The sequence below is a fragment of the Orycteropus afer genome, unplaced genomic scaffold, assembly GCF_000298275.1.
Source record: "Orycteropus afer afer isolate SDZICR_OR568_19922 unplaced genomic scaffold, OryAfe1.0 scaffold00844, whole genome shotgun sequence".
In the NCBI taxonomy this organism is placed as follows: Eukaryota; Metazoa; Chordata; class Mammalia; order Tubulidentata; family Orycteropodidae; genus Orycteropus; species Orycteropus afer.
This window is the reverse complement of record NW_006922431.1, coordinates 539,178-551,833: the sequence shown is the minus strand read 5'-3', so window position 1 is coordinate 551,833 and position 12,656 is coordinate 539,178. Positions and strand designations below refer to the sequence as shown.

The following is a 12,656-nucleotide window of genomic DNA, read 5'->3' as shown; positions in this document are numbered from 1 at the left end:
ACCAAAGTCCATGTCAGAAGAGAGTCTGAAACTTGCTCTTGAAAGGAGAATAGCTAAAGCAAATGGAAGAAATGACAAGATAAAAGAGCTGAACAGAAGATTTCAAAGAGCAGCTTAAGAAGACAAAGTCAATTATTATAATGGAATGTGCAAAGACATGGAGTTAGAAAAACAAAAGGGAATAACATACTTGGCATTTCTTAAGCTGAAATAACTGAAAAAAAAATTCAGGCCTCGAATTGTAATACTGAAAGATTCTATAGGTAAAACATTGAATGATGCAGGAAACATCAAAGGGAGGTGAAGGGAATCCACAGAGACACTGTAGCAAAAAGAATTGTTCAATGTTCATCTATTTCAGGATGTGGCATATCATCAAGAACCAATGGTACAGAAGGAAGAAGTTGTAACTGCACTGAAGGAATTGGTGAAAAACAAGGCTTCAGGAATTGATGGAATGCCCATTGAGATGTTTCAACAAATGGATACCATGCTGGAGGATTTACTCCTGGCCAACTGATTGGAAGAGATTCATATGTGTACCTATTAGAAAAAAAAAGTCATCCAACAGAATGTGGAAATTATCAAACATTACCATTAATATCACATGCAAGTAAAATTTTACTGAAGACAATTCAAAACAGTTGCAGCAGTATATTGGCAGTGTACTGCCAGAAATGCAAGTTAGATTCAGAAGAAGACATGGAATGAGGAATATCATTGCAGATGTCAGATGGATCTTGGCTGAAACCAAAGAATACCAGAAAGATGTTCATTTGTGTTTTATTGACTATGCAAAAGCATTTGGTTTTGTAGATCATAAGAAATTGTAGATAATATTGAGAAGAATGGGAATTCCAGAAAACTTAATTGTGCTCATGAGGAACATTTATGTAGACTAGGAGGCTGGCATTCAAACAGAACAAGGGGATACTGCCAGGTTTAAAATCAGGAACAGATTTCCTCTTGGTTGTATCCTTTCACCATACTTATTCAATCTGTATGCTGGGCAAATAATCTGAGAAGGTGGACTATATGAAGAAAAGTGGTGAATCATGGATTAGTCCCATTCCTTGTTGACATTCTCTATAAGGCAAACTTTAAGACTCAAAAAGAAGCAGTATGGGCTTTTACTACTGTATACCTTGTCAATTGTGGCATAATAGAACTGTTGATGAACTTTTAACTGCAATGGATACCAAAATTATTCTGGATGCCATTTTAAATATTTTTCAGACTGCAGAGAATATTCGAGACACTGAGAAACTTAGTATAATGATTGAAGAATGTGGAGGATTGGACAAAATTGAAGGTCTACAAAACCATGAAAACAAGTCTGTAGAAAAGGCTTCATTAAGCTTAATTGAGAAGTATTTCTCTGTTGAGGAAGAAGAAGATCAGAATGTTGTGCCAGAAATTACCTCTGAAGGGTATGCCCTCCAAGTTCTGGATGGCACTCCTGGGACCTTTAACTTTTAAGATTGTACACCCGAGTCATGAAGTTGTTTGTCATGTAGTGTGTTTGGTATAAGTTTGTTTTAGTGTTTTCTCTACTAAGAACTCTTTATAAATGTGATTTGTTTTGTAGCACTTTTTAAAAGAAAACCATATTTGAACAGTTCCAAACTGTAGATACTGGAGGATTGCAGTGCCCTGTAAATAAAGATTAAATTCCAAACAAACAAACAAAAAAACCCTTTTATGTCTTAACCTCAGCTCAAGTATAACATACTCTAGATTAATGATTGTCACCACACACTTCTTCCAACCTCTACTATATTATCTCTGTTATTGCAATTCCATTCCTCGAGTCATTGATCCAAAGCTTTGGAATCATAATATTTGGGACATATTTTCTTTCATGTTCCATATCCAGCCTATTAACAATTCTATATTAACTCTGTTGTTGTTGTGTTTGGTGCTATGGGGTTGGTTCCGACTTGTAGAGACTCTATGTACAACAGAATAAAACATTGCCCAGTCCTGCACCATTCTCACAGTTGTGGCTGTGTTTGAGCTAGTTCTTGTAGCCACTGTGTCAATCCATTTTGTTGAAGGTCTTCCTCTTTTTTTGCTGATGCTGTACTTTACTAAACATGATGCTGTTCTCCAGTGACTGGTACCTCCTTATGCCATTTCCAGTGTATGTGAATGGAAATTTTACCATGCTTGCTTTTAAAGAGTATCTGTCTGTGCTTCTTCCAAGACAGATTCTTTCATTTGGTGCTCTGGTGGCATAGTGCCTGAGGTATTTGACTGCTAACCAGAAGGCTAGTGGTTCAAACTCACCAGCCACTCCTTGGAGTGAAGATAGGACAATCTACTTCCATAGAGATACTCCCTTGGAAACCAAAATAAGGGTTGCGATGAGTCGAATCAGCTTGATGTCAGTGAGTTTGGTTATTACCATATATCTAATTTTCTTTGCCAACACCGTAATTCAAATGCATCAATTCTTCTTCAGTCTTCCTTATTCTTTGTCCAGCTTTCACATGCATATGATGCTATAAAAACACTATGGCTTCGGTCAGGCACACCTTAGTCTTCAAAATGACATCATTGCTCTTTAGTACTTTAAAGAGATTTTGTAGAGCATATTTGCCCAATGCAATATGTAGTTTGATCTAATGCAATATGTAGTTTGATTTATTGATTGTCTCTTTCTTGTAGATCCAAGTCAAATGAAATTTTTGCAACTTCAATCTTTTTTCCATTTATCATAATGTTGCTTGTCGGTCCTGTTCTGAGGATTTTTGTTTTCTTTATGTCGAGGTATAATCCATACTGAAAGCTATAGTGTTTGATCTTCAACAGTAGGTACTTCAAATCCTCTTCACTTTCAGCAAGCAGGATTGTGTCATCTGCATATCACAGGTGGTCCTCCTCCAATCTTGACTCCAGGTTTTTCTTCATATGACCTGCTTCTTAAAATATTTGCTCAGCATTTAGTCCTGTAAATCTTAGTACATGTATAAGTTTGTGCAATTATGATTAAAATCAAGATTCAGAATATTTCCATAACCTCCAATGCTCTTTCTTTCAGAATTATTTTTATTTCTCCATTATTTTAAATTTAATTTTCTTGCCTTTTCTTGTATAATTCTAACAGTAACTATATACACTTACCTTTTATTTAAAGCTGTGGAAGTATTTCAGATTGATTAAAACTTTGTAACTGTTGTTGCATGTGTGGGTGTGTTTTAATCATATTCCTTCTTTCTCTTTACAGAACAAAAATAAAACAAAGCAAAAAAATACTTTGAAAGCTGAAGTTGTTTTATTTCCTTATTTCAAAAACTGCAAAGAGCATGGTTAGGGAAGATTTTCTTAGTCTTTATTGACAATCCTGTACACTATAGGATAAGCATAGTAGTTGTAATGAATTCAGATTATTGATATGTGAGAAGAAAGTTGTGTTTGAAGAGTAAGTCTGAGATGTGTGACTGGCCTGCAAGTTAATATGGAAAGAGCCTCAGTTATGATTTCAGGTTGCAAATCCACATCTAGCATTTTTCTGAATTATGTGCCATGGATACTTCAAAAATTATCTTCAATAATTATAATCACCTCGGCTATTCCGGTTGTTGTGTGCCATTGAGCAATTCTGACTCTTAGCAACACTGTAGGACTGAGCAGAACTGCCCGATATATAGTTTCCTAGGCTGCAATCTTTATATACTTGTTGTCTTTATGTGCCTTTGAGTAGATTCTGAGTCAGAATCAAGTCAGTGGCACACAACAACAACAACAATCTTTATGAGAGCAGATTGCCACATCTTTGCCCCTAAGGAGCCACTGGTGGGTTTAAACTGGTGAGTTTAAGTTAGCAGCTGAGCTCTTAATCACTATTTCATAAGGGTTCTTCTTGTTACTCCTCCTACTATTATATTTTTATTGAGCATTTTCTCTGTACAAGGCATTGACTGTGCCAAACACTTCACTTTTTAATTTTTTGTAGTTTAATTTTTACATCATTCCTTCAAGTCTTGTGTAGTACCTGTGTTCACTTCTCCCCCCAGTTACTTTGGACTTTCAAGCTTCTTCCTTTCCAAATTTCATCTTCCAGTGAATACTACCCATAAAGCTATTAGCCTGTGTTATTTTTTAATGTCCTTGCACAAACTTTAACACATGGTCCTACATATGGTCTTTCTTTTAGTACGTGGTCTTTCCGGGGGGTGGGGGGTGGAGATCGTGGTGGTTAGTTTGCCGAAACACATTGCGTCAACCTAAAAGAATAAATTTCCTGCTCTGGGATTTTTAACACTATAGCTTACTAATAAGGATATTCTCATATTCAAAAGAGCGAATTTTATCTTTATATATGCATGCAATGACTGTGCAAATGTCTCCACCTAGGCCAGTCCCAGTTGTGCCCTTTTTTCTAGTGAACACTGCTTCATTACACCTATGTATCCTCACTTTAAATAGCAAAGACACTTCATAGTTCTTTTCTCAACTCCTAGAAAAGCCAACTTAAAGTTTTAATAACTCCCATTGCAAGTAGATTGTTGTTATAATCCCCAATCTCCTGAATGTCACTGACGTCTAGTGGCGTTTATATTAAGGCAGAAGATAATATATATCCATAGACCAGGCTTTAGATGGTCACTAAAGATCATGGTCATTTCCACAGTCTCGTGAATCTTGAAGGACACGTTGTTTTTGATTCCCGCTACATAGCTGGTAGGTAAAGAGCTGAAAACGATTTTAATGACCTTAAGAAGGAGTTATGGTTTGTGGACCTCAGGTAGCATAACATAGACAAAGAAGATCTCCACTGATTTAGTAGTTATATAAAGGAAATAATAAAGGAGGGGTAGTAAAAAAAAAAACTATGTAGATAACTTGAAAATATAAAGAGAGATCTATTAAATGAAGATGAGAGCTACCCTTCTAGAGATGAAAAAGAAAAGACCTCACATTTTATTCACTTCTAATGAGTACATTATATGTTTAGGTAATATAACAATTCCTATTAATTAGTCAGCAAAATAGAAGAAATATTCAAATGTACGAAGCTGAGAATTCTCAATGCAATTTAATGTAACAAGGAACTGCTGTGGTTAAGGAAAAACAACAAGCTGGCTATTATTATTTTAAAATTTATTTCATTTTTTGTTGTTGAGAATGTACATAGCAGAACATACACTAATTCAACATTTCTACATGTACAATTCAGTGAAGCTGATTACATATTTGAAGTTGTAGAACTATTGCCCCTCTCCTTTTCTGAATTATTCCTTCCTTATTAATAGTCTAGCTATTTTTTAACAACATCCCTAAATTTGTGTATTTTTCTAGAGATTTCCTTGAATGTTACCCAGCAAATATGTTTGATGCTTTATATAGAACTTTTAATTTAGTCCTTACATATAAAGTGACCAGAGTTAAAGAGGTTACTGTGGTTCCAGCTAACAAGGTCAAACAGCATGTCAAGAGTACGTTAATCATTTGCCAATAGTTCAGGTTTAAGATTTCTAGAATATTGTTCTGTGACAAATTTTTAAAATAATATTTACAAATATTAGCAAGACAATTTGAATAGTGCAAATGAAATGAGGATGGACCTAGATTTTTCTCCAGATGGGAAATCAGGAAGTCATTGAAATAGAAAATGTTGCTGAGGGTAACACAATACTTAGGTTTCAAGTTTTCAATCAGAGAACATGTTAAGGATGTAAAAGTAACATAATTTACAATTTCGAGCATATAATTAATTTTAGTACATTTCCCTCTGTACAGCAACAATTAAAAATGTGAAGAAATGAAGCAAAGGTGTTTTTTTTTTGGTTGTTGTTCCCTTTCATTATTTTTCCACTTATAGCTGGATTCTGAAATTTACTCCAACAGAACAATCTCTATTATTTTTCAATTTGAGAAGCAGTATGTGAAAACAATGAAAAATTTGTGATAATTATCCAAAAAGGAAGCTAAAATTGGTTTAAAGTATTTATTTTACTTTTTAATATAAATCAGCCAAAATTGATCATTTTCTAGCCTGGAAACCATTTTTAACTGTAAACTGCCAGCTTACCTGGAGGTTTAATCAACGATTCAGTTAATTCAGTGAAAAGAGAACATATTGCATGAAATTCATCCTTTGACTGAATTGATTCGTTGGTACTGTCAGAATGGTTAAATCTGTATGTTGACACACAATCTAAAGAAATTTTCAGTAGTCAAAAGTCTGAGGTTTTCATAGAGTAGAGTTTTTATTTCTTTATTACTTATTTTTTTAACTGCCTTTTGAGGAATCATTGAGGATAAATTAATGGAAATAAAATGGAGGAAAGGAAAATCAAATAGTTCATTTATTATCTTTCCATTTCTCTGTTCTCTGAATTTATGGCAATATGATTTAATTTCTTTTCTTTGCTGTTAACATCAGGTATAATTGAAAAGTTAGTGCACCAATACTTAACAGTGATTTTATTTACAAATGCATCAATTCTTCTCCAGTCTTCCTTATTGTTTGTCCAGCTTTCACATGCATATGATGCTATGAAAACACTATGGCCCAACTCATAGCGATGCCTCCTTGGGTTTCTGAGGCAGTATCTCCAGGGAAGTAGATTCCCTAGTCTTCCTTTCAAGGAGTTGCTGGTGGGTTTGAACTGCCAGCCTTCCAGTTAGCAGTCAAATGCCTTATGTACCATGCCACAAAGTCTGTCTAAATCCCTGAACTGAAATGAATATAAAATTATACTTAGAATGCCTTTGGAATCATTAAGCTAAAGTTACAAATATATAAAAATCTGATAAGAATTATTTTACTCATTCAATTTCCAGTAATAGAGATAGTTGAATAACTTGGCTAATTTCCCTGTAGTCAAATATTTAAATTCTATTAGATGGCTGGAAAAGTGAACTTCATCTAGTTGCAAGATTAACTCTCATTTACCAGTACTAATTTTAATTTTGTTTGTTTCACACTTTTGGCTATTTGGAAAAGACACTGAGATTTGTAGGAGATAAAGTTTGTATAGCTTGGGATGTGCTGTAAAGCAAAAACCTGATTTTGAAAAATGAGTCTAAGTCCTTAGAGTATTTGAGTATTTTTCCTGCTCATATATATATATATATATATATATATATATACATATAAACCAAACTCACTGCCTTCCAGTTGTTTTCCTGACTCATAGCTACACCTCCTTGGGTTTCCAAGGCAGTATCTCTATGGAAGTAGATTGCCCAATCTTCCTTCCAAGGAGTGGCTGGTGGGATATATATATATGTGTGTGTGTGTGTGTGTGTGTACACACACACATATATACATATACATACATATATATATATATATATATATATATACACACACATATTTGAAAGGGAACAGTGGGAAGAGAATCAAAGAAGGGATAACCTCTTTTTAAATAAATATTTCTATGAAATCATAAAATAACATAAATTGAGAATAACTTTCATTTTACAGATATGCTTTTTGGGCCTCAATAGCTTTATCAAGTTAAGAAGCTAAAAATAAAATATTTTATCACCTTTAGATTATACGAAGTAGGTCTTCTAAAATCATTGTTGTTCTAAAATCATTAATTGGTAAATCTGGTATTCAATAACTTGCATGTAATTTGTATGTGCAACAGAGACCTTTGTGATTCCAACTTTCTTTTCATTTTTATTTTACCTTATTAATCAGAGCACAAAAATTTAATGCAATCTTCTTCTATAAATATTGATTATGTAACTCTTTAGTCAGTATTTAGAAGCAGAATATTACTGTGTGGTTTTATAATGCTGTAGTCGAAGATGTACTAATGTTGCAGCTCAAAACCATGAGGTTGCCCTCTTGAGGAGATATGTGGTAGCAACTGTTAAGTGGATCCAAAAAATAAAATTTCCACTGAAAGCATTATTAGTTAGATTACAGGTAGAGTATTCTAGGGAATGAAGTGACACGATTTTTCCTCCAAGTTGCAATATTATATTTTTCCAGCTCTGTCATTTTGTTCCTTTTAAGATTATAGAGCAGAGTCTGCAATTCAATGGAGGGCTTCAATCATTCCAGAGTATCTGAATTTGTGTTACTTGGACTTACTGATTCCTCTGAGCTCCAGATTTTCCTCTTTGTGATGTTTTCCATTTTCTATTTAATAACCATGTTGGGAAACTGCCTGATTTTGCTCACAGTCATATCCACCCCACACCTCCACTCTCCCATGTACTTCTTGCTGAGTAACTTATCTCTCATTGACATGTGCCTGTCTTCCTTTGCCACTCCAAAGATGATCATGGACTTCTTTGCTCAGCGCAAGGCTATCTCCTTTGAGGGCTGCATTTCACAGATCTTCTTTTTGCACCTCTTTACTGGAACTGAGATCGTGCTGCTTATCTCCATGTCTTTTGACAGGTACATTGCCATATGCAAGCCTCTTCATTATTCAACAATTATGAGCCAAAGAGTGTGTGTGGGGCTTGTGGTGACTTCTTGGATGGTGGGATTCCTTCATACAACAAGCCAGTTAGCTTTTGCCCTCTACTTGCCATTCTGTGGCCCCAATGTTGTAGACAGTTTCTTCTGTGACCTTCCTTCAATCATCCAGCTGGCTTGTATAGATATTTATGTTCTTGGGATCTTCATGATTTCAACTAGTGGTGTGATTGCTCTTGTAAGTTTTCTGCTTTTGCTCATCTCCTACATAATTATTCTTTTCACAATTAAGAACCACTCCTCCAAAGGATCATCCAAGGCTCTTTCTACCTGCACAGCACACTTCATAGTTGTATTCATGTTCTTTGGGCCCTGCATCTTCATCTATGTGTGGCCTTTCACAAATTTCCTCATTGACAAAGTTCTCTCTGTTTTCTATACCATTTTTACCCCCTTTCTGAATCCACTTATCTATACTTTGAGAAACCAGGAAGTGAAGACAGCTATGAAGAAGAAACTAAGTAACCAATATTTCAGTGTTGGGACAACTACACAACATTATCCAGTGCAATGAAATACATCTCCTATCAGAGTTTTATTCTTAAAGGAATATTAAATTAAACTTAAAATGTCTTTGGGGTCATTTAATGTAAATCCATGAAATAAAGAAGCAAGGGTTGATAGATTTGAAACATCTGTTCTAAAAGTTAGAGCAGTGTTTGCAAGCCTTACATGATCCATTTTGAAAATCTATAGGTTATTTTCATACAAATTTACATACAATCAACATTGTGAACATAAATTTAGAGATTCTTAGGCTCCTGAATTGTATAAACATAGCTCATATTAAGATTAGTTGGAGAAGTCTGAGATAAAATATTGTTATTTTGTCTTGTAATCGAGAACATTCCCACTTTGAGATACAGCTTTGTGGTATTCTGATGGTGTCTCCATGTAGACTTTCTATTAAGTGTGTTATAACAGATTTCTTCATAGCATTGAAAATATTTTTATAAGCATATTAATATTGTGAAAAGATTCTTTTGAACAGTTTGTAACACCCTTGATTCAATGGATCCAATTGTTTGAGTTCTGTGTGAATGTTGAATACCAGAGAGCAGTTTGAAAGATTTAAAATTTAACAGTGTTGAACTGAACAACACTGTTTCATTCTTTCTTTCCTTTTCTAAATTGTGATTTGGGTTTTTACAGAACAAATTGGTTTTCTATTCAACAATCCATACTGTTTTGGACATTTACTACACTCCACACTGTAACAACATTTGCCCAACTTCCTCCCTGCGCCCATTCCTTCCCATCGCCCTTGCCCTTCCTTCCCATCCTTTCCTTTCTTCATAGCTCTATACCTGAGGAAATGCTATCCCCTTGATCTCACATGCTTGATTGCTCTAATAAGTGCCTACAAGTAAGCCTGATCTTTTTTATGATTTTGAGTTTCATCCCACGTTTCCCCCCATTCTACCCAAGACTTCTTATTGTGATCCCCTTCTAGCTCTGGTCTCAGGGTTGTGGATTCTGGGGTTCACGAGGAACACAGTTCCTTAATAGGTGTGGATTACTTTCATATTTGGTAAGTGCTATAGTAGATAATTTATTATGTTTAAACCACAGAAAGTGAACTGCTCAAATCTGATTGCTTTCATAACCTAGCTGAAAAATCATAGATTTGATGAATTCATTTAATAATAAGACTAAATGTTTGGCAAAATTATTAATTATTAAACTAATGACAAATCTTTCATTTCAAAAATAAAATATTCCCTGATAGCATAGTGCCTAAGGCACTTGACTGCTAACCAGAAGGCTAGCAGTTCAAACCCACCAGCCACTCCTCGGAAGGAAGGTTGGGCAATCCTACTTCCGTAGTGGTACTGCCTCGGAAACCCAAGGAGGGGTCGCTATGAGTCGGGGCCCACTCAAGTGCACATAACAACAACAACAAATTATTAGTATAAGTTGTGTGTCTCATTTTGAAAATACTGTGGCCTGTAGAAAAGAAGGATGAAAAGAATTTCAGAAATGTATAGCACAATTCTCCCTAATTTATTTTATTATTGATCAAAATAAATATACTTTTGCATATAATGGAGGTGGTGGTAGAGAATCATCTTCTTAAAATCTAGACACACAAGGTAAACTTGAATTTCCAGGTACTCATATATATACATATATAATCAATGTCTACCAAACACCCAGAGGCTGCTTGAGTTACTAGACAAGAACATCTCCTCTTGCTCAACCCCTCAACAACAACAACAACAACAACAACAAAATATCTGGTCATTTCAGGAACATAAAAACCAATTTAGCAATGAAGAAATGGAAAAGATTATATGTATGTATGTATATTTTTATTCTCTGTGCTAAGGATAGCAAAAACCAGGATGTTTTCAGCTCTTCTTTTATTTTATAAAGTTTGGGCCCAAAAGGAAAAAAAAAGAAAATCTGAATGAAGAGTGAAGATTATTCTTTCTCCTATCTAGTTTAACACTTCTTCTAACTTCAACTAACATTTAAAAACATAGTGTCTAGAATGCAGCCTGATATCAAATTTTTCAGTTTTGTCAAGAAGTCAGTAACTTCTCTTAAAAAATAAGAAAACACTCAGAAATTCATTTGATAAGAAAACAAAATGCCACATTAAGAATTTAGATTTTAATGTGATTCAGTGATACAGGCACAAATTCACATAATTCTATGCTTCTTCAGCTGTGGCTAAGTGAATCTTTATGGTAAAACTTTGATCTAGTACATGTCTTACAAAAATTCTTTGAGGAATTTTTTAAACAACTCTGAATAATCTGTTTTTTGAGGGGGGCATCATGTAGCTTTTCATAATGAAGAATGACAGAACCATCTGTGGTGTTCAATGCTCATGCTCAGGAGTTGTGGGATGCACCTCAATCATCTCTTCTTTACAGATGTTTCAAAGTTTTTTATGATGTGCATTCTGCTAAAGAGAATTACCATAGTGAAAACAGAAAAGTTCAGTAGAATATGCTGTCATGAGATTTTAGAACAAATCTAATAGCTGAAAAACCTAAAGCCCCAAAATTTCATGGAGCTAGTTCAAGACTGAATCATTGTAAACCATTAAGAATATTGCTTTGGATACATACAGACCTGAGAATCAAATGTTGGCACTGTCATTTCCTAGTTGTGTCATCCTGGGACATTCACTTCACCTCTCCATGCCTTTCTCATCTCTAAATGAATAAAACAAAATAGATGAAAATAAGGTGACAAATTTATGCTAAGTGCAAAGCATGATTTAAAAGAATGTCATTTCCATTTCCTTTCTTATCCAAAGTACGTCTTAGTTTAAGTAATAAGTCTTTCAAGGATCATTGAATTCAGGGCAAATGAGTAGTATGTAGAATGAGATACTCTCACTTTAGGATGTCTCTAAGAATGCACTGGGAGCTCTGGTAGCATAGTGGCTAAGGCCCTTGACTGCTAACCAGAAGGCTGGCAGTTCAAACCCACTAGCCACTCCTCAGAAGGAAGATGGGGCAATCTACTTCTATAGTGATACTGCCTCAAAACCCAAGAAATGGTCACTATGAGTCGATGGCACATAACAACAACAACAGCAAGAGTGCACTGGTTATGACACATGGCAGCAAAACAAATAGAACACTTTGCAGTTTTCCATTGTTAATATGATGGGTTGCAAAATTAGACAGATTGCCTGTTACATTGAGGTTCATATCAATAGCAAAATAATGATGGACAGTGTCTGACAGCAATCTTTTATCATGGATTCAGACAGCTGGAAAATGCCACAAGAAAAACCAACTCCCTTCTTTGCCAAGAAAGAAATGATATTAATAGTATCTGATATTTATCTTGGATTTTTAAGGTCTTAAGCTGTTTAAAAGCAAACAACATCAAAGACAAATATTTAAAATCTCAATTTAAGTAATGTGCAAAAGTTTATGAAGAAATGTAAGGTTGGAAGTAGGTATAACACCACAAATTCAATTAAAAAATACTAGTTTATTTTCAACCAAATCAAAACTTTTCTTTCTTACCTCAAAGTCTGCCAGACAGAGAAACAAGGTTAAGGTGGAAGTTACTGTTTTTATCCATTACCATTTTTTTTTGTTAAATTTTTTCTTTTTTTTAAAAAATATAAAACTCTGCTTCTTAAATGTCAATCTTTAGCTCAGTATTTATTTGTTGAGCTCTTACTTTGTTTCAGGCTCTTGCTGGGTGATGAAGATATGTTAAAAAAAAAAAA

The 12,656-nt window shown here is 34.6% G+C and overlaps 1 protein-coding gene across 1 annotated transcript; it reads left to right on the top strand.

Moving 5' to 3' along the window:
* Positions 1-7,988: 7,988 nt before the first annotated feature.
* On the top strand, positions 7,989-8,966 carry LOC103212077 (olfactory receptor 4K2-like). The gene has a single exon (XM_007958077.2). The coding sequence runs from the start codon at positions 8,007-8,009 to the stop codon at positions 8,964-8,966; it is 960 nt and encodes a 319-aa protein (XP_007956268.1). The 5' UTR covers positions 7,989-8,006.
* Positions 8,967-12,656: the final 3,690 nt, after the last annotated feature.